Source organism: Oryctolagus cuniculus, chromosome 19 (assembly GCF_964237555.1).
Source record: "Oryctolagus cuniculus chromosome 19, mOryCun1.1, whole genome shotgun sequence".
Lineage (NCBI taxonomy): Eukaryota > Metazoa > Chordata > Mammalia > Lagomorpha > Leporidae > Oryctolagus > Oryctolagus cuniculus.
In genome coordinates, this window is record NC_091450.1 from 42,115,916 (window position 1) to 42,142,038 (window position 26,123).

A 26,123-nucleotide genomic window follows, 5' to 3' on the forward strand; every position below is an offset into this window, starting at 1 on the left:
GAATCAAAAAAAGAAAGAGAGAGAGAGATTTACCATGCCTAACCTGGGAGTGTCACCTTTGGCACACCAAACAGAGCTCTCAGGCCACACCCATCTCAAGCCCTAAGGCTCCATCAAAAACAGATAGTCCACTTAATCTAGAGTCATAGTATAACAAGAAAAAGCACCACAGTGAAGAAACCAAATATCTCCAATATGCCAAATAACAAACACAAAAACCGAGGTAATAAAAACAAGGAAGTCACCATGATGCCCTCAAATGAAAAAGACACCCCAATTCAAGATTATGAAGATGATGACATAGAAGAAATGCAAGAAGCAGATCTCAAAAAATTGATAAGAACATTAAGAAGTTCTCAAAAACAAATTCTTGAACTACATAAAGCCTTAATGGACAAGATAGAAAATCTCGTGAAAATGAAATATTAAGGAGAAATCAAAATGAAACGAAACAATTAGTACAACAGGAAACTGTGATAGTGACTGAAGTGAAGAATTCAATAGATCAAATGAAAAACACAATAGAGAGCCTTACAAACAGAATGGGTGAAGCAGAAGAGAGAATATCGGACTTAGAAGACAGAGAACAGGAAAGGATACAGTCAGATCAAAGAAAAGAAGAGGAAATTAGAAATCTAAAACATATTGTCGGGAATCTTCAGGATACTATTAAAAAACCCAACATTCGGGTTCTAGGAGTTCCTGAAGGCATGGAGAGGGAGAAAGGATTAGAAGGCCTTTTTAGTGAGATATTAGCAGAAAATTTCCCAGGTTTGGAGAAGGACAGAGAAATCCTAGTACAGGAAGCTCACAGAACCCCTAATAAACACGACCAAAAGAGATCCTCACCACGACACGTTGTAATCAAACGCACCACAGTGAAACATAAAGAAAAGATCCTAAAATGTGCAAGAGAGAAACGTCAGATTACTCTCAGAGGATCGCCAATCAGACTCACTGCTGACTTCTCATCAGAAACTCTACAAGCTAGGAGGGAATGGCGAGATATAGCCCAGGTACTAAGAGAGAACAACTGCCAGCCCAGAATATTATATCCTGCAAAGCTATCATTTGTGAATGAAGGTGAAATAAAGACTTTTCATAACAAACAGAAATTGAAAGAATTTGTCGCCACTCGTCCAGCCCTGCAACAGATGCTTAAAGATGTGTTACACACAGAAACACAGAAACACGATCATCAGTATGAAAGAAGATAAAGGAAGGAAACCTCACAGCAAAAGATCACAGGGAATTCAAAGCATATATTAGAACTTATCTTTGGCAAATGGCAGGGCAAAGTTACCACTTTTCATTAGTCACATTGAACGTTAATGGCCTGAACTGTCCAGTTAAAAGACACCGATTGGGTTTTGCTTCTTAACCTGATGCAATTTTAAATGATGCTTAATTTTGTTTTTAAATTTCAAATCCTAGCTCTTACCCATACATGGAACAACAATGGAATTGTACATGTAATTCGCCACTTTGCTACACTAACATTGTTCCAGGGGTACTTATGATGTACTTTTGAATTTTCTATACATGCAATAATGACATTTGCTAGCAGTTTTATGTCTTCCTTCCCAATATGTATGCATTTTGTATCCTTTCTTTGTGTTACTGCACTGTCTAGTAATTCCACCATAACACTGAAAAGTAGTGGTGAGAAAAAGACACTTTCCCCTTTCTCCAACTTAAGGGAAAACTGTCCAATTTCACTATTAAAGCTGGTTTTGGTAGATATACTTTATCTAGATGAGGAATTTCTCTTCTGTTCCTTGTTTGCTCAGTTTTTTTATGCCAAATATCTTCTACAAAAGTTGATGTAATCATTTAACATTTTTGCAGTTTGTGTAGTATGTCCAATTTATTGATTTTTTAAAATGCTGACAGCCTTGCTTACGTGGGATAAATACCACTTGCTTGTACTACATAAAATTGTTGGATTTTACCTATTATTATTTTGCTTTCTATTTTTATTTTGCATCTTTGTTCATGTGAAATGTTTTTCTATAGTTTTCCTTTCTTAGAAGTTTAACAAGTTTTTTATTAAGGTAATGCTGATTTCACCAATTGAGTTATAAATTATTATCTACACTTCAGACCTCAAGAGGAAATGGTAGAGAGTTGTCCTTTTTTGTACTTGGAATGTATGGTAGAATTCAACTATGAGTTACCCTTGCCTGATATTTTCATTCCTTTTTTTTGGTGGTGGTGGGAAGAAGTATGCATCTTTGATTCAATTCTTTTAAAGGAAATGGGCCTTGACTGATTATATTTCTTTTTGTGTAAGTATTGGCAATTTGTGTTTCAAGCAATTGTTCTGTTCATTTAAGTTATCAAATTTTTGTGCATAGTGATTTTAGTAGCCCCTTATTATCCTTAAGTTTCCATGGAACATTAATGTTCATTTCCAATGATGGCCACTCTTTGATTTCTGATACTGGTAATTTCTGTCTTTCTCTTTTCTTAATGAGCATGGAGAGAGGTTTATGAATTTGTTATTTCACTGAAGTATCTTTTGGTTTTGCTGATTTTCATATATTATTTTCCTATTTTTCAATATTATTCATTTATACTTCAATTTTCATTCCTTTTCTTTTTCATGCTTCAATTGTTCTTCTTGCTACAGTTTCTTAAAATTTATTATCTGGGAACATTCTTCATGTGTTTTGTGAACATTCACAGTTTCAGGTGTATTTTGTTGTCCAGACTGTGGTCCATCCATGGAAGCTTGATCTTGTTGGACAAAGAATTCTGTAAATATTATTAGACCAAAGTAATTGATAAGGTTATTAAAGCCAAATTTATGCTTCTGGTTTTTTGCATTTTTGAACAGCCAATTAATGGAAGATTGATGTTCCCAAATATAATAGTGGAACTTTCTCTCTCTCCTTGAAATTTTGTCAATTTTTAAAAAATATTTATTTATTTGAAAGTTAGGGTGTCTGGGTAGAGCAGGAGTGGGGAGAGACAGAGAGAGCAGACGCGCACGCGCAAGAGAGAGAGAGAGAAAGAGAGAGAGAAACAGAAAGAGAGAGAGATCTTCCATTCACTGTTTCACACTTGAAATGGCTGCAATACCTGGAGCTGGGCAGGCTTAAGCCAGGAATTCCATCCTGGTCAACCATGCAGCAGAAAGACAGAGAGATGGATTGAGAGGGGAGCATCTAGAATTCCAAACAGCACTCCAAAATGGAATACAGGTGTCCCAAGCAGTGGAGTACCCTGCTTTGCCAGAATGCCCACCCTCATTCTGTAGGTTTTTGAAGTATATTTTTCAGTTCTGAATTTAGGTGTATACACAAATTTGCTAGGTTTTAAAGCAATGGCTGCCTAATCATTAAGTAATCTTCCTGTTTGTCTCTGATAATTTTCCTTGTTCTGAATTCCATTTATCTGAAATTAGTGTAGTACCTCCAGCTTTCTTTCAATTAGTTTTAACATATCTTTTGCTATCGCTTTATTTGAACTTGTCTGAATCAGTATATTTAGTGAATGTCCAAAAGACAAGAGGTAGCCGAATATTGTTATTATACTCACTTTGTCAATCTTTATCTTTTAATGAATATATTTAAACGATTCACATTTAAGCCTTTAAATAAGAAGATGGTTTTCATCCTATTTCACAATGGTTACTGTTCCTCTTCCCTGTCATAGCTAATAAATGATGTTTCTAAGCCAAAAAAAAAAAAAAAGAACTAACCTCAATTCTTATCAAGTTACTCAAAACAATTGAAAGGGAGGGAATCTTCACAAATTCTTTCTATGAAGCCAGCATCACCTTAATTCCTAAACCTGAAAAAGATGCAACAGAGAAAAAGTATCACAGACCAATTTCCCTGACGAACACAGATGCAAAAATCCTCAACAACATTCTAGCCAATAGGATCTAACAACGCATTAGAAAGATCATCAACCCAGAACAAGTGGGATTTATTCCTGGTATGCAGGGATGGTTCAATATTCACAAATAAATCAATGTGATACACCACATTACAAACTGTCAAACAGAAATCATATAATTATCTCAATAGATGCAGAGAAAGCATTTGACAAAATGCAACAGCCTTTCATGATAAAAACTCTAAGCAAACTGGTATAGAAGGTACATTCCTCAACACAATCAAGGCAATTTATGACAAACCCACAGCAAGCCTTGTATTGAATGGGTTAAGCTTGGAAGCATTTCCAATGAGAGCAGGTACCAGACAGGGATGCCCACTGTCACTATTGCTATTCAATATAGTCCTGGGAGTTTTAGCCAGAACCATCAGGTAAGAAAAAGAAATCAAAGGGATACAAATTGAGAAAAAAAAAAAGTCAAATTGTCTGGGGCTGGTGCTGGCGCTGTGGCACCCTTGTTTATTCCTCCACCTGTGGTGCTGGCATCCCATATGAGTGCCGGATTCTAGTCCTGGTTGATCCTCTTCCAGTACAGCTCTCTGCTGTGGCCTGGGAAGGCAGTGGAGGATGTGCCAGGTGCTTGAGCGCCTGCACCCACATCGGAGACCTGGAAGAAGATCCTAGATCCTGGCTCCTGGCTACGGATCAGCGTTCCTCCAGCTGTAGCGGCCATTTGGACAGTGAACTAAGGAAGGAAGACCTTTCTCTCTGTCTTTCTCTCTCTCTCTCTCTGTCTAACTCTAGCTTTCAAAAGAGTGGCCACTACTGTGGCTCACTTGGTTAATCCTCCACCTGTGGCAGAGGCATCCCACATGGGCGCCAGATTCTGGTCACAGTTGCTCTTCTTCTAGGCCAGCTCTCTGCTATGGCCCGGGAAGGCAGTGGAGGATATCCTGAGTGCTTGGGCTCCTGCACCTACATGGGAGACCAGGATGATGCACCTGGCTCCTGGCTTTGGATGGGCGTACCTCCGGCTGTTGCGGCCATTTGGGGGGTGAACCAATGGAAGGAAGACCTTTCTCTCTGTCTCTCTCTCTCACACTGTCTAACTCTATCTGTGAAATAAATTTTAAAAAAAGAAATAACTCAAATTTTCTCAACTTGCAGATGACTTGATTCTACATATAGGAGATGCGAAAAACTACATTAAGAGACTACTGGAACTCACGGAAGAGTTTGGTAAAGTAGCAGGATGTAAGTCAATACACAGAAATCAACAGCCTTTGTATACATAGAAAATGCCATGGCTGTGAAAGACCTTCTAAGATCCATCCCATTCACAAGAGCTAAAAAAAGAATTAAAGACCTCGAAATAATTTTAAAAGGAAGTGAAAGAGCTCTATGATGAGAATGCAAAACAATAAAGAAAAATAAAGATAGAAAATGATGGGGAAATCTTGCATGTTCATGGATTAGAAGAATCAATATCATCAAAATATCCATTCTTCTAAAAGCAATTAGCAGACTCAATGAAGTACCACTCAAAATACCAAAGACATCTTCTCATATCTAGAAAAAATCATGCTGAAATTCATATGGAGGCACAGAAGAACTCTAATAGATAAATCAGTCTTACACAACAAAAACAAAGCCAGAGGCATCACAATACCAACTTTCAAGACATACTACAGGGAAGTCATAATCAAAACAGCCTGGTACTGATACAAGGACTGATGGATAGTCCAGCAGAACAAAATAGAAACACCAGAAATTAATCCAAACATCTAAAACCAACTTATATTTGGTCAAGGAGAGAAACTCAATTCCTACAGCAAGGACAGTCTCTTCAATAAATGGTGCTAGGAAAACTAGATTTCCACATGCAGAAGTATGAAGCAAGACCCCTACCTTACACCTTACACAAAAACCCACTCATTATGGATTAAAGATCTCAATCTCTGACCCGAGAACATCAAATTATTAGAGAACATTTAGGAACCCTGCAAGACCTTCACACAGGCAAAGACTTCTTGGAAAAGACACAGAGGCACAGGCAGTCAAAGCCAAAATTAACAAATGTGATTACTTCAAACTGAGAAGCTTCTGTAAGCAAAAGAAACAGGAAAGTGAAGAGGCAACCAGCAGAATGGGAGAAATTATTTGCAAACTATGCAACTGATAAAAGATTAATAACCAGAATATCTAGAGAATAAGAAACTCCACAACAACAATACAAACAACCCAGTTAGGAGATGGACCAAGGACTTAAACAGACATGTTTCTAAAGAGGAAATCCCAATGGCCAACAGACACATGAAAAAATGTTCAGGAACACTAGCAATCAGGGAAATACAAATCAAAACCACAATGAGGTTTCCCCTCACTCTGGTTAGGACAGTTTCTCTACAGATATCAACATCAACAAATGATGGCAGGATATTGGGGTAAAGGTAATTCACAATAGCTAGGAGATGCAATCAACCTAAATGCCCCCTCAATGGAAGACTGGTTAAAGAAATTACGGGAGCAGAGAGTCCTGCGGCTTAGCAGGTAAATTCCACCATCTGCAGTGCTGGTATGCCATATGGGTGCTGATTCTAGTCCTGGCTGATCCGGTTCCAATCCAGCTCTCTGCTATGGCCTGAGAAAGCAGTAGAAGATGGCCCAAGTGCTTGGGTCCCTGCACCCACGTGGGAGACCCTTCAAAAAAGAAATTATGGGATATTTACTCTGTGGAATGATAAACAGGACTAAAAAAAATGAAATCCGGGGTCTGGCACTGTGGCACAGCAGGTTACCACCCTGGCCTGAAGCACCAGCATCCCATATGGGTACCGGTTCAAGACCTGCCTGCCCCACTTCTGATCCACCTCTCAGCTATGGCCTGGGAAAGGAGTAGAAGATGACCCAAGTCCTTAGGCCCCTGTACCCACATGGGAGATGAGGAAGAAGCTCCTGGCTCCTGGCTTCAGATCAGCGCAGCTGTGGCTGCTGCGGCCATCTGGAGAATGAACCAGTGGATGGAAGATGGATCCTTTCTCTCTCTTTCTCAGTTGCTGTCTATCTCTGTTGTACTCTTTCAAATAAACAAATAAATCTTTTAAAAAATGAAATCTGGTCCCTTGCAAGAAAATGGATGAGACTAGAAAACATCATACTTAGTAAATAAGCCAGTCCCAAAGGAATAAATACCATATATGACCTGGTTGAAAAATTCTACCAGTAGATAGATATATCAAAGAAAAATCAATCTGAAATAACAGAAATGATGAATTCAATATGCCATATAAATACAGTGGAAAGTCTTAACAACAGACCAGAGTGTCTTGTTTTGTTTTCTATGTTGGAAAATATCTGAGGATTTGCATTTATGCCTGTGAACAAAATTAACAAAATATTCTTTCATTACCTTTGTGTAGTGAGATTAAAATCACATTTGCCTTTTAAGATAATGAAGTTATAGCAGCCAATGTTCATTCTGTGCAAAACTATTCTAAGCACAGTATGAACTTTTTCTCATTTAATTCTCTTTTTTTCAATTTATTTAGTAAATATAAATTTCCAAAGTACAATTTATGAATTACAATGGCTTCCTTCCCATAACTTCCCTCCCACTTGCACCCCTCCCATCTCCCACTCCCTCTCCCATTCCATTCACATCAAGATTCATTTTTTTTAAACTTTTATTTAGTAAATATAATTTTCCAAAGTACAGTTTATGTATTACAATGCCTATTTCCCCCCATAACTTCCCTCCCACTTGCACCCCTCCCATCTCCCGCTCCCTCTCCCATTCCATTCACATCAAGATTCATTTTCAATTATCTATATATACAGAAGATCTATTTAGTATATATTAAGTAAAGATTTCATCAGTTTGCACCCACACAGAAACACAAAGTGTAAAATACTGTTAAAGTACTAGTTATAGCATTAATTCACATTGGAAACACATTAAGGACAGAGATCCTACATGAAGAGTAAGTGCAAAGTGACTCCTGTTGTTGACTTAACAATTATTTGACACTCTTGTTTATGGTGACAGAAATCTCCATAGGCTGTAGTCATGAGTATCCAAGGCTATGGAAGCCTCTTGAATTCACTGACTTCGATCTTCTTTAGACAACGTCATAGTCAAAGTGGAGTTCTCTCCTCCCTTTAGAGAAAGGTACCTCCTCCTTTGATGGCCCATTGGCCCATTCTTTCTACTGGTATCTCACTCACAGAGATCTTTCATTTATGGTTTTTTATTTTGTTTTGTTTTGTTTGTTTTGTTTTTTTTTGCCACAGTGTCTTGGCTTTCCATGCTTAAAATACCCCCATGGGCTCTTCAGCCAGATCCAAATGCCTTCAGGGCTGATTCTGAGGCCAGAGTGCTGTTTAGGACATCTGCCATTCTATGAGTCTGCTGTGTATTCCACTTCCCATATTGGATCGTTCTCTCTCTTTTTTATTTTATCAGTTAGTATTAGCAGACACTAGTCTTGTTTGTGTGATCCCTTGGACTCTGAGACCTATCAGTGTGATCAATTGTGAACTGAAATTGATCCCTTGGACTAGTGAGATGGCACTGGTACATGCCACCTTGATGGGATTGAATTGGAATCCCCTGGCACATTTCTAACTCCACCATTTGGGGCAAGTCCGATTGAGCATGTCCCAATTTGTACATCGCCTCCCTTTCTTATTCCCACTCTTATATTTTACAGGGGTCACTTTTCAGTTAAATTTCAACACTTAAGAATAACTGTTTGTTAATTACAGAGTTCAACCAATAGTATTAACTAGAACAAAAAATACTAAAAAGGAAAATGATTAAATTGTACATCAACAGTCAGGACAGGGGCTGATCAAGTCACTGTTTCTCATAGTGTCCCTTTCACTTCAACAGGTTTCCTTTTTAGTGGTTGGTTAGTTGTCACCAATCAGGGAGAACATATGATATTTGTCCCTTTGGGACTGGCTTAATTCACTCAGCATGATGTTTTCCAGATTCCTCCATTTTGTTGCAAATGACCAGATTTCATTGTTTTTTACTGCAGTATAGTATTCTATAGAGTACATGTCCCATAATTTCTTTATCCAGTCTACTGTTGATGGGTATTTAGGTTGATTTCAGGTCTTAGCTATTGTGAATTGAGCTGCAATAAACATTAAGGTGCAGACAGCTCTTTCATTTGCCAATTTAATTTCCTTTGGGTAAATTCCAAGGAGTGGGATGGCTGGTTTGTATGGTAGGGTAATATTCAGGTTTCTGAGGAATCTCCAGTCTGACTTCCATAGTGGCTTCACCAGTTTGCATTCCCACCAACAGTGGGTTAGTGTCCCTTTTTCCCCACATCCTCGCCAGCATCTCTTGTTGGTAGATTTCTGTATGTGAGCTATTCTAACTGGGGTGAAGTGAAACCTCATTGTGGTTTTGATTTGCATTTCCCTGATTGCTAGTGATCTTGAACATTTTTTCATGTGACTGTAGGCCATTTGGATTTCCTCTTTTGAAAAATGTCTATTGAGGTCCTTGGCCCATCTCTCAAGTGGGTTGTTTGTTTTGATGTTGTGGAGTTTCTTGATCTCTTTGTAGATTCTGGTTATCAACCCTTTATCAGTTGCATAGTTTGCAAATATATTTTCCCATTCTGTCAGTTGTCTCTTCACTTTCCTGACTGTTTCTTTTGCAGTACAGAAACTTCTCAATTTGATGCAATCCCTAATGTTAATTTTGGCTTTCACTGCCTGTGCCTCTAGGGTCTTTTCCAAGAAGTCTTTGCCGGTGCCAATATCTTGCAGGGTTTCTCCAATGTTCTCTAATAATTTGATGGTGTTGGGTCATAGATTTAGGTCTTTAATTCATGTTGAGTGAATTTTTGTGTAAGGTGAAAGGTAGGGGTCTTGCTTCATGCTTCTGCACATGGAAATCCAGTTTTCCCAGCACCATTTATTGAATAGACTGTCCTTGCTCCAGGAATTGGTTTTAGATTCTTGATCAAATATAAGTTGGCTGTAGATGTTTGGGTTGACTTCTGGTGTTTCAATTCTGTTCCATTGGTCTATCCATCTGTTTCTGTACCAGTACCATGCTGTTTTGATTACAACTGCCCTGTAGTATGTCCTGAAATCTGGTATTGTGATGCCTCCAGCTTTGTTTTTGTTGTACAACATTGTTTTACCTATTCGAGGTCTCTTGCGTCTCCATATGAATTTCAGCATCATTTTTTCGAGATCTGTGAAGAATGTCTTTGGTATCTTGATTGGTATTGCATTGAATCTATAAATTGCTTTTGGGAGAATGGACATTTTGATGATGTTGATTCTTCCAACCAAGAGCATGGAAGATTTTTCCATTTTTTGGTATCCTCTTCTATTTCTTTCTTTAAGATTTTGTAATTCTCATCGTAGAGATCTTTAACATCCTTGGTTAAGTTTATTCCAAGGTATTTGATTGTTTTTGTAGCTATTGTGAATGGGATTGATCTTAGCAGTTCTTTCTCAGCTGTGGCATTGCCTGTGTATACAAAGGCTGTTGATTTTTGTGCATTGATTTTATATCCTGCTACTTTTTATAACCTGCTACTCTTCTATGAGTTCCAATAGTCTCTTAGTAGAGTTCTTTGGATTCCCTAAAGATTCATATCATCTGCAAAGAGGGATAGTTTAAGTTCTTCCTTCCCAGTTTGTATCCCTTTAATTTCTTTTTCTTGCCTAATAGCTCTGGCTAAGACTTCCAGAACTATGTTAAATAGCAGTGGTGAGACTGGGCATCCCTGTCTGGTGCCAGATCTCAGTGGAAATGCTTCTAACTTTTCCCCATTCAATAGGATGCTGGCCATGGGTTTTTCATATATTGCTTTGATTATATTGAGGAATGTTCCTTCTATACCCAGTTTGCTTAGAGTTTTCATCATGAAAGGGTGTTGAATTTTAGCAAATGCTTTCTCTGCATCTATTGAGATAATCATATGGTTTTTCTTCTGCAGTCTGTTAATGTGGTGTATCACATTTATTGATTTGCAAACACTGAACCATCCCTGCATACCAGGGATAAATCCCACTTGGTCTAAGTGGATGATTTTTCTGATGTGTTGTTGTATTCTATTGGCCAGAATTTTATTGAGGATTTTTGCATCTATGTTCATCAGGGATATTGGTCTGTAATTTTCTTTCAATGCTGCGTCTTTCTCTGGCTTAGGGATTAAGGTGATGCTGGCTTCATAAAAAGAATTTGGGAGGATTCCCTCTTTTTTGATTGTTCTGAATAGTTTGAGGAGAATTGGAGTCAGTTCTTCTTTAAATGTCTGGTAGAATTCAGCAGTGAATCCATCTGGTCCTGGGCTTTTCTTTGTTGGGAGGGCCTTTATTACTGTTTCAATTTCTGTCTCAGTTATGGGTCTGTTTAGGTTTTCTATGTCTTCCTGGTCAATTTAGGTAGGTTGCATGTGTCCAGGAATCTATCCATTTCTGATAGGTTTCCCTGTTTGCTGGCATACAAGTCCTTGTAGTAATTTCTGATGATTCTTTTTATTTCTGTGGTGTCTGTTGTTACGTTTCCTTTTTCATCTCTGATTTTATTGATTTGGGTTTTCTTTTTTTAGTTAGTTGGGCCAATGGGGTGTCAATTTTGTTTATTTTTTCAAAAAACCAGCTCCTCATTTGGCTGATTTTCTGTAATTTTTTTATTCAATCCTATTGATTTCTTCTCTGATTTTAATTATTTCTCTTCTCCTACTAGATTTGGGTATGGTTTGCTGCAGATTTTCTAGGTCCTTGAGGTGAATTGAAAGCTCATTTATTTAGTGCCTTTCCAATTTCTTGATGTAGGCACCTATTGATATAAACTTTCCTTTTAATACTGCTTTTGCTATATCCCATAAGTTTTGGTATGCTGTATTGTTATCCTCATTTACTTCCAGAAAGTTTTTGATTTCTCTTTTGATTTCTTCTAAGACCCAGTGTTCATTCAGGAGCATGTTTTTCAATCCCCATGTGTTTGCATATGCTCTATGGATTCCTGAGTTGCTAATTTCCAACTTGATTCCCCTATGATCTGAGAAGCTGCATCGTATGATTCTAATTCTTTTCAATTTGCTGAGACTTGCTTTATGGCCTATTATGTGGTTAATCCTAGAGAAGGTTCCATGTACTGCAGAGAAGAATGTAAATTCTTTATGTGTAGGATGAAACGTTCTGTAGATATGTTAGATCCATTTGGGCTATAGTGTCATTTAAATCTACTGTCTCCTTGTTGATCTTCTGTCCGGTTGATCTGTCTATTTCTGAGAGTGGAGTACTGAAGTCCCCCAGTACTATTGTATTGGAGTCTAAGTCTCCCTTTAAGTCCCTTAACAAATAAACCGGTGCCCTGTAATTAGGCGCATATACATTGATAATCATTACATCTTCCTGTTGAATTGATCCCTTAATCATTATATAGTGCCCCTCTTTGTCTCTCTTAACAGTTTTTGTGTTAAAGTTTATGATGTCTGATACCAAGATGGCTATGCCCCCTTTTTTTGTTTCTGTTGGCATGTAATATCTTTTTCCAACCTTTCACTTTCAGTCTGCATGCATCTTTGTTGGAAAGATGTGTTTCTTATAATCAGCAAATAGATGGGTTTTGTTCCTTATCCCATTCAGTCAATCTGTGTCTTTTAACTAGAGAGTTGAGGCCATTAGCATTCAATGTGACTATTGATAAATAGTAACTTTGCCCTGCCATTTGCCAATGATAAGTTCTAATATATGCTTTGAACTTCCTGTGATATTTTGCTGTGAGGTTTCCTTCCTTCACCTTCTTTAATATGGATGATCGTGTTTCTGTGTGTAACACAGCTTTAAGCATCTTTTGCAGGGCTGTACGAGTGGCGACAAATTTTTTCAATTTCTGTTTGCTATGAAAGGTCTTTATTTCACCTTCATTCACAAATGAGAGCTTGGCAGGATATAATATTCTGGGCTGGCAATTTTTCTCTCTTAGTACCTGGGCTACATCTCGCCATTCCCTTCTAGCTTGTAGGGTTTCTGATGAGAAGTCTGCTGTCAGTCTAATTGGAGATGCTCTGAGAGTAATCTGACGTTTCTCTCTTGCACATTTTAGGATCTTTTCTTTATGTTTCACTGTGGTGCGTTTGATTACAACGTGCCGTGGTGAGGATCTCTTTTGGTCAAGTTTATTAGGGGTTCTGTGAGCTTCCTGTACTAGGATGTCTCTGTCCTTCTCCAAACCCGGAAATTTTCTGCTATTATCTCACTAAAAAGGCCTTCTAATCCTTTCTCCCTCTCCATGCCTTCAGGAACTCCTAGAACTCAAATGTTGGGTTTTTAATAGTATCCTGTAGATTCCCAACAATATTTTTTAGATTTCTAATTCCCTCTTCTTTTCTTGGTTTGACTGTATACTTTCCTGGGCTCTGTCTTCTAAGTCTTATATTCTCTCTTCTGTTTCACTGACTCTGTGTTTAAGGCTCTCTAATGTGTTTGTCATTTGATCTATTGAGTTCTTCATTTCATTTTGATTTCTCTTCACTATCACACTTTCCTGTTCTACTAGTTTCTGCATTTCATTTTGATTCCTCCTTAAGATTTCATTTTCAGGAGAGAGATTTTCTATCCTATCCAGTAAGGATTTATGTAGCTCAAGCATTTGTTTTTGAAAACTTCTAAATGTTCTTATAAATTTTTTAAATCCATATCTTGCATTTCTTCCATCTCATCATCTTCATAATCTTGGCTTGGGGTCTCTTGTTCATTTGGGGGCATCATAATGTCTTCCTTGTTCTTGTTTCCTCGGTTTCTGCGTTTGTTGCTTGGCATTATGGATTCTTCTCCCCTCACTGTGGTGTTTTTTTTTCTTGTTATACTATGAGTGTATTAATTGGACTGTCTGCTTTTGATGGAGCCTTAGAGGCTTGAGATGGGTGTGGGCAAAGAGCTCTGTTTGGTTCTTCAGTGTTAAGGGTGTGCCAAAGGTGATACACCCAGGTTAGGCATGGTAAATCTTTTCTTTCTTTCTCTCTCTCTCTCTCTCTCTCTCTCTCTCTCTCTCTCTCTCTCTCTCTTATTCAGAAGGGAGGTAATTCCGCACAGCTGAGCAGTATTGAAGGCAGTCAGTGTCTGAGCTCTGGCCCCTGTGGTTATAACATTCGTCTGCTCTGTCCCAAGGACCACATGGAGGATCTGTGCAGTCCTCAGTTTAAGCTCAAATTCCCCTACAATCTCCCACCGGGTTGCCAAGGTTACCGAGTTTGTAGCATCTCCCGATAGTACTCACGTCTTGGGTACTCCATGAGTTCTCTCACACACCCTGTTTTTTTTTTTTTCCACTGTCTCAGTTCATTAGCTCCATACATTCACTAGGTCCTAACCTCCTGTTATTTCTCCCCACCAGAGTCAGATTATTCTGCTTGGCTGATGGCGGGCACAGCTTTTATGTATGTACAAAATGGTGCCTGCTCTTTGTCTTGCTCACCTTTTTAAGGTGAATGGAGAGAGAGAATTGTGTCTGTACCAGTTCCTTTTTTTTTTTTTTAGTATTTTATTTTTTTCTCTCCTCTAGTTAGCCTGGTGAACTTTCACACATGGGGCTTCAAGCCTTGTTCCCTCTAGGCTCTTCCTTCTGCTTTCTCACCAGTGTCTCAGGCTAGTTAGGTTTTGCCTCACCTCCCTTTTCAGCGCTGGTGCAGATTCGGCAGCTGGGGTCCCGAGCTGTAGGCACCCGTGCCCTCCACATATGTCCACCGTTTCCCATTAGTTCCAGAAGAGTTTCCTTTGCTGTTTTTCCCCTAACTCTTCCCTGAACCTACAGTATCTCCATTTTTATTAAACAGTCTTTATCAGGACTATCAGTGTGCTCCCTCCCTATTCCGCCATCTTGGAGCTCCCCCCAGAAGCACTTTTCCTGATGTTAATCTAATTGGTTTTCCTTTAAATGTAACTTGACACTTTCTCTTACTGTCTTTAGGATTCTCACCTTGTCTTTAACTTCTGACAATTTGACAACACTATGCCTTGGAGATTACCTTTTTTGGATGACTCTGCTTGGGATTCTTTGAGCTTCTTGTATCTATATGTCCTCCTTTGAGACATGGGAAATTTTCACTTATTATCTCATTTAGCAGGTTCTCAATGCCTTTTTCCATTTCTTTTCCTTCAGAAGTGCCTGTAATACATATTTGGTCATTTGATGCTTTCCCATATTTATATAGATTTTGTTTATTCTTTTTCATTTTTTTCTCGATTTTTGTTGGATTGCACAATTTCAAAATTCATGTCCCTGAAATTAGAATTCTTTCCTTCACTTGGTCTATTTTGGCATTAAAGCCATCAATCATATTTTTAATTTCACTGAAGATTTCACCCCAAAATTTCTATTTGGGTCTTCTCAATGACTTGTATCACCTTAGTAGTTTTTTTCATTCATGTTACTCATTGATTTCCTTTTCTCTTCAATCTGCATACTGTGTTCTCTTGCATATCATTGAGTTTCCTCACCATCATTATTTTAAATTCTTTATCTGTCATTTCATATGTTTTCCTTCAGTTCAGGATCTGATTCTGGAAGAGTATTGGGCTCTTCAGAGGTTTCATGCTACCTTGCTTCTTCATGTCTGCTGTATCTACGCTGACGTCTGCCCATCTGGTGTATTTGTCCCTTCTTCTTTATAGGATAGTTTTACTGTAAAGGAGTTTATGGTTTAGCTGGAATGCAGGGTATCACTTGGCCTGTGCTTTGGCTTTGGTTCTGGGTGATCCCCAGAGTGTAGTCTCTGAGTGATTTGTTTTGTCTTGATCATTGTCAGCTGTGTGTATAAGTGACACAGTGGACTAGTCTGCTGCAGTTTGTAGGGATAAAACTGGTTTGAGATGAATAAGGGTTTACTTTGGTGTGTGTCTATGGTCCAGAGAGAGTTCAGTTGCAGTCTCCTTGTGAATGTGGTAGTCAGGGCACATGTTCAGGACCCAGCACCGTTTTGGTGGTGTATACCAGGTTCACATTTGGCTGGTGGTGAAAACATGAATCAATCCCACCAGTTCTCTTTCTGATGACAGTTTAGGTGTAGAGGCTCCAATAGTGAGCAGTGACCTGTGGATGGAAGACTTTGGTTGATATCTGGTGCTGAATCTCATTGCAGTGGGTTCAGAACTGAGCTCCAACTCACAATCCTTTGCTTACCTCCCTGGCCTATTCCTGAGCAACTGGAGTGTCGCTCTGCTGACTGCCTCTGTTTGGGAATGGGGTGGTAGAGGAAGCCCTTTGGTTTCCTGGCTAAGACGGTCCAGGTTCTCAGTACTGGCCTGGAGGAAGGGGCTCTGGGACCCACTTGGGCCTTGTGTTTCACTCTGGCAGGTGTGGTACTGTGTTTCATGTCAAGGTCTGGATTTATTCCCTTCGTCTTCTACTAAAGAGAAGCCTGTCTCTCCATGCTACATCACTTATGCCTGGGAAAGGGGTGTTATGTCAACTCCCTCATGGTTTCTTCATATCTTTTCTCCTTGCTGTATTAATACCATGTACTGTATTCTCTCTCCTGGATTCCTTCGTGTTTGTGAGAGTTGTTTGGTATGTGAAAAGCTGTCCATGTTGGTGTGTCTGTGGGGAGATAACCACTGGAGTCTTACTAGGTGACATCTTGTTCTTCCCTTCAGATGCTGCATAAAGAAATTTCTCTATGACCCAGGCTAATACAGTGGTGACACGGTGATTGCTCAGGTTTGGCCACCCAGATAAAGCCTTGTTGAAAAGAGGAGTAGCTGAGACACAAACCAGCTCCCATATAGGAGGCCAGCATTACAGGTGGTGGCTTTACCCACTACACCACAGCACTGGCCCCAAAGTATTGAATTTTGAGTCATAAGAGTGGAATAGGAGTTTCTGGACGCCATATGAACTTTCAGGGTATAGATGTCTGAGAGAAAAAGGTCAATGTGGAGATACAAGTCGAGATGAACAATGGAGAAAGAATGTATTCACATTTGACATTCTTTGGTCTAAATATTCTGAAATCAGCTCTACCCTCACTCATTGCTGTGATTCTGGACCCCTCCCCATCCCTTAAGATAATATAATGTTTGTTTCAAGTCACTTGCATTGAAGAATATTGATTAACAGAAACCTTAACAACTTGGTACACTTTTTTTGTATTGTGGTATGTCCTATTGTAAAAGGACTGTGCTTCCTTATTAATCCCAGTACACATGTTACCTAACATAGGACTTGGAACATAGCAAGTGCTCATCAAATAAATGAATGACTGAGATAAGTGCCATAGAGATGTATCTCTCTTACCTAGAGAGATAGTATAATCTGTTGTAAAGGAGAACCCAGGTAAAAGCTGGCAATGGGTTTTGAAGAAAGTGATGGTACCTTAAATATACTGAAATAATAAGCAACAATATAGAACTAAGGTAAGCTCAGTGAAGCCAAAACACTTCAGTATCTGAGTTGAGGTACAGAAAAAATAGCTCAACATGTCATTATACTAGAGAGGGTGAGCAGGCTATGAGGATGATAGTAGATATGAGAATATCCATATTCTTTTACTTCTTTGTCTACAGTCTCTTGACATGTTACGTTCACGTGGTGTATAAACTTGGATTATGACACACACTAGGGCAGGGATTGCCTGTCTTTGTGTATTTACTTTTTAAACAGGATATAATGATAGAGTGCCTGAAAGACTCTCAAAAGGGGCTAGTGGGCAAGAAAGGCTAGATCTTTCTCACACTGTCTTCTCAAAAGGGTCAGATGGAAAGGGGCTAGAGAGATCTAAGCTCCACCATGAAAAACAACCTGGAACTCTAGGAATTAGTACTCAGCATACTTAATTGGCCCCTGGGAGGATACTTTTCCTGTTTTCTTCAGAGTGACACTCCTCAAAATATCTCACTCCCCTAACTTTTACAAACAACTTTAAGAACCCCCTTAGGAGATGCTTATCCCAATGCAGGTGGCACAGACTAATTGACTTCTTAGGTAATAGTCTCCAGGAAAGATCCAAGATATGTCCTCTGAGTGAGATTCCCTTAGGTCTTTTATTTAATGTCCTGGGTTTGCTTCAGCTGACATCACAGGGTCCCTCTGGGCTAAGGGGATGTTTCATGTCTCACAGATGATACTCTTCTTCTCTTCTAATTGTCTAATTTCAAGCCACGCATGTTGTCCTTCTAACCTCTGTGATTACTATTGAGGAAACATTGATGCAATTAGGAAGGGGATTTTCTGAATGCATAACACAAATTTTTATCGAGTAGAGAAGCAGTTGTAAAGCTCTGAAGAGATGTTTTTCTTGTGAGATCCAAAATAATAGAAAATCCCAAACAGATTTTCTTTTGACACTGGACAGAATGATGAATAAGCTGCTTTAGCTTCTTAATCAGGCAGTATTAGTGGAAATTTCTGTTTTCCAAGTTCTCTCATATTGGAATGCAGAGATGGCTCAAATATATATATTTAGAGCCAGAGGAAACATCTTCATGGTTCGAAGGTCCAACTGTTGGGGTTAAATAAGTTCACTTAATTTCTCCTACTGTATGCAGATGGAGATCAACATCTGAGTACAGATTGTGAGAGAGTTACAGAATCACATGTCTCAGTGCTCCTCTCATCTTGAATAATTACTGCAAACCATGGTGACTTTATTGGGGGAAATATTCCTCCTGTAAGTGTAGATTTTCAGGGTTGGAGAAGGAAGTCTGATGAGAGAATCAGAGAAAGGCTTAGTAGGATGGTCAGTAATTAAGGTTTGGGCCATTGTGTGCTGTCCTCCCCTCTGTTTCACTGCTGCACTTGTTCTGCCCACAAGCCTCTGCTGAGGAAGTTCCAGGTAAGATAATGTTGGGAGTAAAGGTATCCAGGAAACTTTGACAGAAACCAGGTATGGTCAGCTTATCCCTTCATTTGGAGGATGATTTTTGATCAGCCAATAGCAAATGCTTCCTGAGAAAGTGGAGAAAATCCTGTCACTCAAGTGCCACAAATTAGAATGGGAAGTTACTAGGAAAGTTCCCCAACGTGGAAAGAGATACATAACTTGGACTGTAAGATTTATGGAGAAAGATGGATGGTAATGAGGAAAAATACGTAAAGCAATGGATAGTTGTATAGAAGGACAGGATGTGGGTGTCTTGACAGCATGTGGTGATCAGGAGGAGCATGGGGGAAGTTGAGTTCTTAGTCTGTAGATGCTGAACCTGAAATAACAGTGTGAGGTGACAGCCTCCAAGATGAGACCTTGGGCTCTTTAGTTATAATGATAATTTTTTTAAAGTTTTGGGCCATTACCTTTTTTAAAAAAAGATTTATTTTATTTGAAAGTCAGCGTTACACAGAGAAGGATAGGCAGAGAGAGAGAGAGATCTTTCATCCACTGGTTTATTCCCCAACGGACTGCAAAGGCCAGAGCTATGCCAATTCAAACCAGGAGTTCTCAAGGTGGCTGTAGCTGGATGGACTCTGCTGAGCCCTCACATAATGATTATCCACACCCTATTTCTTCTTTTCTCAGGGGGCAGTGACAAGTGTGACTTGGAAAACGAGATTGACCTCCAAAACAGATTAGCACTTGGATAGGATGGTGCATTCTGTGGGTAATAGTAATGAGTCTTTTTGTTTTTAGACTATTTGTCATGTATATTTACCAAAGTTTTTTGTTTTTAAATTACAGGATATAAAAGGGAACATATGAATGTGTTAGGGGAATGTCCCCCAACACACAAGAACTTTGTATTTTCTTGTGTGGAAAGGGTTAGCTTGTGTTTCTTGTATACATGATGGTTGGATCATATTCAGCAGTTGATTGTTGTATTATTTGGAGATTAAGCAAGAGTTAAGGAGATGTGTATATGTGCCAGATTGCCAGAAGATGGACTTTGGTGCTTTTATGATGTGTCAGCTGTTTATGTTTTACAGAATCTCTGTTTTTTAACAAAATATTTTTGTCTATTTGAAAGGTGACACAGTCAGAGAGAGAGAGAGAGAGGCAGGCAGAGACAGGGAGAGAGAGAGATCTTCCATCTGATGGTTCACTCCATAAGTGGCTGCAATGGCTGGATCTGGATATATCAAAGCCAGAAGACAGGAGCTTCTCCTGGCTCTCCCATGGGGGTCCATTGGACCAAGCACTTGGGCCATCCTCTGCTGCTTTACCAGGTGCATTAGAATGGAGCTAGAGTGGAAATGGAGCAGCCGGGACTCCTACCAGAGCTCATATGGGATGGTTTTGTTCCCGGCAGGGACTTTACCTGCCAGGCCTCAATGCTGGTCCCCAGAATCTTTATTTTTGTTTGTGATTAATGTGGGTCATAGAGGAGAACCCTGGGAGAGCTACTGGGTTGAAGGAAAGCAGTCGAGTGTAGTTTACACAGGTGGTTGTTAATCGTATTTGCCTCACTGGTGTGAAGCAGTAACTGGGCCCACGCCTACTTGTTTTCCTCGGGTTTCTCCTTTAGCTTCTCTGACTTCTGGGCCATTTGTGTGTCCAGCTCCATAAGATGGGTCCCAGATTCTGCAAGAGACTCACAGCAGCAATTCCAGATGTAACAGGAACAAATATTCTTCTGCTAATGAGCTCATGCTTGTGGATTCCAGCCTTCCCCTGATCTTCCACTCTTTATGTCAATCTTCCTTTTTGAGGTATGCTAGTTTTTTATTAAGAATCTCTTAAACAGACATAAAAATTGGATGTATTAAAAGGGTGTCATGTGATATTTTGATACAAATATACAATGTATATTGCTTAATGTACAGTCATGGTAAATATACCTATCTCCTACAACATTTAACATTTCTTTTCGTAAAAGCATTAAAAACCCCATCTTCTAGCTTTTTTTAAGAGACAATATACAACTCATTTACATTGGTTAAAGTGATATGCTTGTCTGGATCTTAGTGAAAATCCTTCCCTATTTTCCTCTTTCAATATGATGCTAGCTGTGGTTTGTCGTATATTTCTTTGATTGTGTTGAGGTATGTTCCTTCCATACCTAATTTTTCAATGTTTTTTCATCATGAAAGGGTGTTGTGTTTTATCAAATGCTTTCTATGCATCTATTGAGATAATCATATGAATTTTATTCCTTTTGTTAGTGTGATGTATTGTCTATTGATTTTTATGTGCCAAACTAACCTTGTATCCCTGGGATAAATTTCCCCTTGTTTTAGGTGGATGATCTTTTTGATGAGTTGGATTTGATTAGCTAGCATTTGGTTGAGGATTTTTGCATCAAACCATCTTCTTTTGTAACATCAGACACAGAGGTGACAGCTTTACATAGATTATTTTATCAGCTTGCACAATTGTGTAAGGTCAAAGTCCTGTTATAAAATCTGTTACATGTGTTTGTATGTGTAGAAATTTCTTAGTGCTTAGCATCCCTGCTAAAACTCAGGGTGATAGCATAAGCAAGCCAGTAAACACATCTGTTGTGCTGATCTCTGTGTATCTGTCTTTCTATGTAAATTATTTACTTTGGATGATGAGAAGAGACCCTTGTCTGGAAGGTGGTACTGAAAAGAGTCCAGATATTCTGAAATTGCAGAGTGATCATATTTATGAACAAAACTTTTAAATGATCACTGACTCTATTTTAAAAAGTTTCTTTTAATTATTAGAGTTGTTGAATCCTTAGAAATAGAGAAAAAATTCTCCAGGAATTCTTTCTTCCATGAAAAGGTACTTTTCTTCGGACATTCTAGACCCTACTATTTTGGTATCATATTTCATCTCCACTCCCTGTTTCCCCAGGGTTTGTGAAAGGGGACATGTGGCAGAGGAATCAGACCTCCCTGGCAGACTTCATCCTTGAAGGGCTCTTTGATGACTCCCTCACCCACTTTTTTCTTTTCTCCTTGACCATGGTGGTCTTCTTCATTGCAGTAAGTGGCAACACCCTAACCATTCTCCTCATCTGTGTGGATCCCCGGCTTCATACACCAATGTACTTCCTGCTCAGTCAGCTCTCCCTCATGGACTTGATGCATGTCTTCACAACCATCCCCAAGATGGCTGCCAACTACCTATCTGGCAAGAAGTCCATCTCCTTTGTGGGCTGTGCAATCCAGCACTTCCTCTATTTGTCTCTAGGTGGTGCTGAATGTCTTCTCCTAGCTCTCATGTCCTATGACCGCTATGTTGCCATCTGTCACCCCCCTACGTTATTCTGTGCTCATGAACAGAATGGTGGGACTGATGATGGCTGGCATATCATGGCTGGGGGCAAGCATAAACTCCCTAATCCACACAATGATTTTGATGTACTCCCCTTTCTGTGGGCCTCGGAAGATCCACCACTTCTACTGTGAGTTTCCAGCTGATGTGAAGTTGGTCTGTGGTGACATCACTGTTTATGAGACCACAGCGTAATCAGCACCGTCCTACTTCTCCTCCTCCCCATCATCCTGGTTTCTACATCTTACATCTTCATCCTCTACAGTGTCATTCAGATGCGTTCAGCTGGAAGTAAGAGAAATGCCTTTGCCACTTGTAGCTCTCACTTCACCGTGGTTTCCCTGTGGTTTGGGGCCTGCATCTTTTCATACATGAGGCCCAGATCCCAGCGCACTCCACTGCAAGACAAAGTTGGATCTGTGTTCTATAGCATCATCACTCCCACGCTGAATCCTCTGATTTATACTCTTCGGAATAAGGATGTAGCCAACGCTCTGAGGAGAGTTGTTAGCACTCAGTGACCACAATGATCTCCCCAACGACAGAGTGGATGGAATAAGCTTCTTAAACTGTTCTAGCTAAATCATTGATAGTTTCCAAGTACCCAGATCTGATGCTCTCAGTCTCTGAGTACGTGAGAATGATGTAGTTGACACAGAATTCCACTATCCTAACTTGGTGTCAGGTACCCAAGCACCATAGAGCACTTTTCTGGAATCCTTTAGAGACAATGGGAAAAATTTTTTAAAAAAATATTCTTTTGAAAGAAGATGTAATATGACTAATGGCTCTCTAGAAAAATAGTATGATTAAGATATAAAAGCTATTACCCATTATTATTTGAGTTTACTAAAAGATGTGTAAATTATGCCACTTGGAGCTGGCATGAGGTTTGGTGTTCCAGCTCCTAATTCCATCTTCTTTCTGATGTAGACCCTGTGAACCACCAGATGATGGCTGAAGTAGTCAGGTCGCTGCCACCCACATGGAAGTTCTGGACTGTGTTAATGACTCCCGGTTTAAGCCTGTCCTAGTCCTGGCCATTCTGAGATTTTTGGATAGTGAGCCAGCAGATTGGAGCCCTAAATACCCACCCTATCTTTCTTCCTCCCAAGTAAAATTTTTAAAGATTATTTATTTATTTGAAAGGCAGAGTTACAGAGAGGCTGGGGGGGAGATGTTAGAGAGAGAGAGAGAAAGAGAGAGAGAGAGAGTGAAAGAGAGAGAGAGAGACGTCTTCCATCCATTGGTTCACTTCCCAAATGGCTGTGATATCTGCAGTTGAGCTGATCCAAAGCCAGGAGCCAGGAGTTTCTTCAGAGTCTCCCAGGCAGATGCAGAGGCTCGAGGACTTGGTCCATCTTCTTCTTTCCTAGGCCTTAGCAGAGAGCTGGATCAGAAGTGGATCTGGGGGCGGAGCCAAGATGGCGGAATAGTGAGGGCACGCACCAATAGTCCAGGAAAATTTAGTTTAATAAAAGTGGAGTTACGGTAGCCTCAGAAAAAGGACCAGGAAAAAATTGCAGAGGAACTCTTCTGGATCTAGTGGCTGTGAATCGGAGGACCTACTAGGAGAACAAGGTCGCCCACCACGCGGAAGCCGAGCCGTGGGAGCCGCAGGGTCTGCACGCCAGTGCAGGAAGGGGAGTGCATTCACACAGACACCAGCGGGGAGAGTTGGGACACCCAGCGCTCCAAGTCCACACATCAGCGCTGGAAGGGGAGGTGAGCTCAATAACCCGAGACATTGGCGGGGAAACGGCGGTCAGAATCTAGAGGGGAGCCGGAAAGTGCACCAGACTCACTACCGGAGAGAAGGAAAAAAAGGTGGGGGGTTTCTCTCTCCAACAACCTTGCAAAGGTTGCAAGGCTGCAAGGCTTGCAAGAGTTTGCAAGCGTTTGCAAGAGACAAAGAGCAGGCCCCCTCTCTGGATTTACATAACAACAGGGGAGAGCTAAGGAACTGAGTCACTACAATTCAGTAGCCTAGGCAACCCAGTGGGAGTCCGGAGGAGAAACAGAGCCAGCACAGACTCTTTGGGTAGAAGCCAGAGATCGGAAGCTAAACACCATCAATTCTGCACAGCCGTGCCTTGTGGTATTTCTTACCCCCTGAATAAATAAATAAATAGAGATTTACCACGCATAACCTGAGGGTGGCACCTTTGCACACCCATAACCCGGAAGAACCAAGCAGAGCTCTCAGGCCACACCCATCTCAAGCCTCCAAGGCTCCTCCAACAGCAGGCAGTCCACTTAACACAGACATAGTATAAAATAAAAAAAATTTTTTTAAAAAACGCACAGTGACAAAAGAAGAATTAACTATGCCAAGCAACAAACACAGAAATCGAGGGAACAAGATCAACAATGACACTATGATGCCTCCAAATAAACAAAACACCCCAAGCCAAGATTATGAAGATGATGAGATAGAAGAAATGCAAGATACGGATTTCAAAAAATTTATGATAAGAACATTTAGAAGTTTTCAAAAGCAAATCCTTGAACTACAGAAATCCTTATTGGACAGGATTGAAAATCTCTCTTGTGAAAATGAAATTTTAAGGAAGAATCAAAATGAAACGCAGAAACTAGTAGAACAGGAAAGTGTGATAGTGAAGAGAAATCAAAATGAAATGAAGAGCTCAATAGATCAAATGACAAACACATTAGAAAGCCTTAAAAACAGAATGGGTGAAGCAGAAGAGAGAATATCGGACTTAGAAGATAGAGCACAGGAAAACATACACTTAAACCAAAGAAAAGAAGAGGAATTTAGAAATCTAAAAAATATTGTTGGGAATCTACAGGATACTATTAAAAAAAAACAATATTCGAGTTCTAGGAGTTCCTGAAGGCATGGAGAGACAGAAAGGATTAGAAAGCCTTTTTAGTGAGATACTAGCAGAGAACTTTCCGGGCTTGGAGAAGGACAGAGAAATCCTAGTACAGGAAGCTCACAGAACCCCCAATAAACATGACCAAAAGAGATCCTCACCACGGCACGTTGTAATCAAACGCACCACAGTGAAACATAAAGAAAAGATCCTAAAATGTGCAAGAGAGAAACGTCAGATTACTCTCAGAGGATCTCCAATCAGACTCACAGCTGACTTCTCATCAGAAACACTACAGGCTAGAAGGGAATGGCAAGACATAGCACAGGTGCTAAGAGAGAAAAATTGCCAGCCCAGAATATTATATCCTGCTAAGCTATCATTTGTGAATGAAGGTGAAGTAAAGACCTTTCATAGCAAACAGAAATTGAAAGACTTTGTGGCCACTCGTCCGGCCCTGCAAAAGATACTTAAAGATGTGCTACACTCAGAAACACAGAAACACGGCCATCAATATGAAAGAAGGTAAATGAAGAAAACCTACCAGTAAAAGAGCATGGGAAGCTCCAAGCATATACTAGAAAATATCTCCGGGAAAATGGCAGGGCAAAGTCACTACATATCAATAGTCACATTAAACATTAATGGTCCTAACTCTTCAGTTAAAAGACACCGATTGGCTGATTGTCTCAAGGAACACAACCCAACTATTTGTTGCCTACAAAAAACACATCTCTCTAACAAAGAGGCATGCAGACTGAAAGTGAAAGGTTGGAAAAAGATATTCCATGCCAACAGAAACCAAAAAAAAAAGCAGGTGTAGCCATATTAATATCAGACAAAATAAACTTTAACACAAAAACTGTCAAAAGAGACAAAGAGGGGCACTATATAATGATTAAGGGTTCAATTCAACAGGAAGATGTAACTATTATAAATGTATATGCACCTAATTACAGGGCACCGGTCTATTTAAAAGATATGTTAAGGGACTTAAAGGGAGATTTAGATTCCAATACAATAGTACTGGGGGACTTCAATTCTCCACTCTCAGAAATAGACAGATCATCCGGACAGAAGATCAACAAGGAAACAGCAGATTTAATCGACACTATTGCCCAAATGGATCTGACAGATATCTACAGAACTTTCAACCCTACATCTACAGACTTCACATTCTTCTCAGCAGTGCATGGAACCTTCTCTAGGATTGATCACATACTAGGTCATAAAGCAAGTCTCAGCAAATTTAAAAGAGTTAGAATCATACCATGCAGCC

At 39.7% G+C, this 26,123-nt stretch overlaps 1 protein-coding gene and 1 pseudogene across 3 annotated transcripts in view; one reads left to right on the plus strand and one right to left on the minus strand.

Annotated features, from left to right (window-relative positions):
• TRIM4 (tripartite motif containing 4) overlaps positions 1–26,123 on the minus strand; it is a 219,293-nt gene that overhangs the window by 140,902 nt on the left and 52,268 nt on the right. The window contains exon 6 of one of the 3 annotated variants that reach the window (XM_051847936.2): positions 2,890–3,798. The exons of the other annotated variants lie outside the window; for them this stretch is intronic. Coding sequence (XP_051703896.1) covers positions 3,767–3,798 — 32 coding nt within the window. The 3' untranslated portion in view covers positions 2,890–3,766. Of the gene's footprint in view, positions 1–2,889; positions 3,799–26,123 lie in introns of those variants that run through there. 3 annotated transcript variants of the gene reach the window in all.
• Positions 19,334–22,599, plus strand: LOC100350298 (olfactory receptor 2AE1-like; annotated as a pseudogene).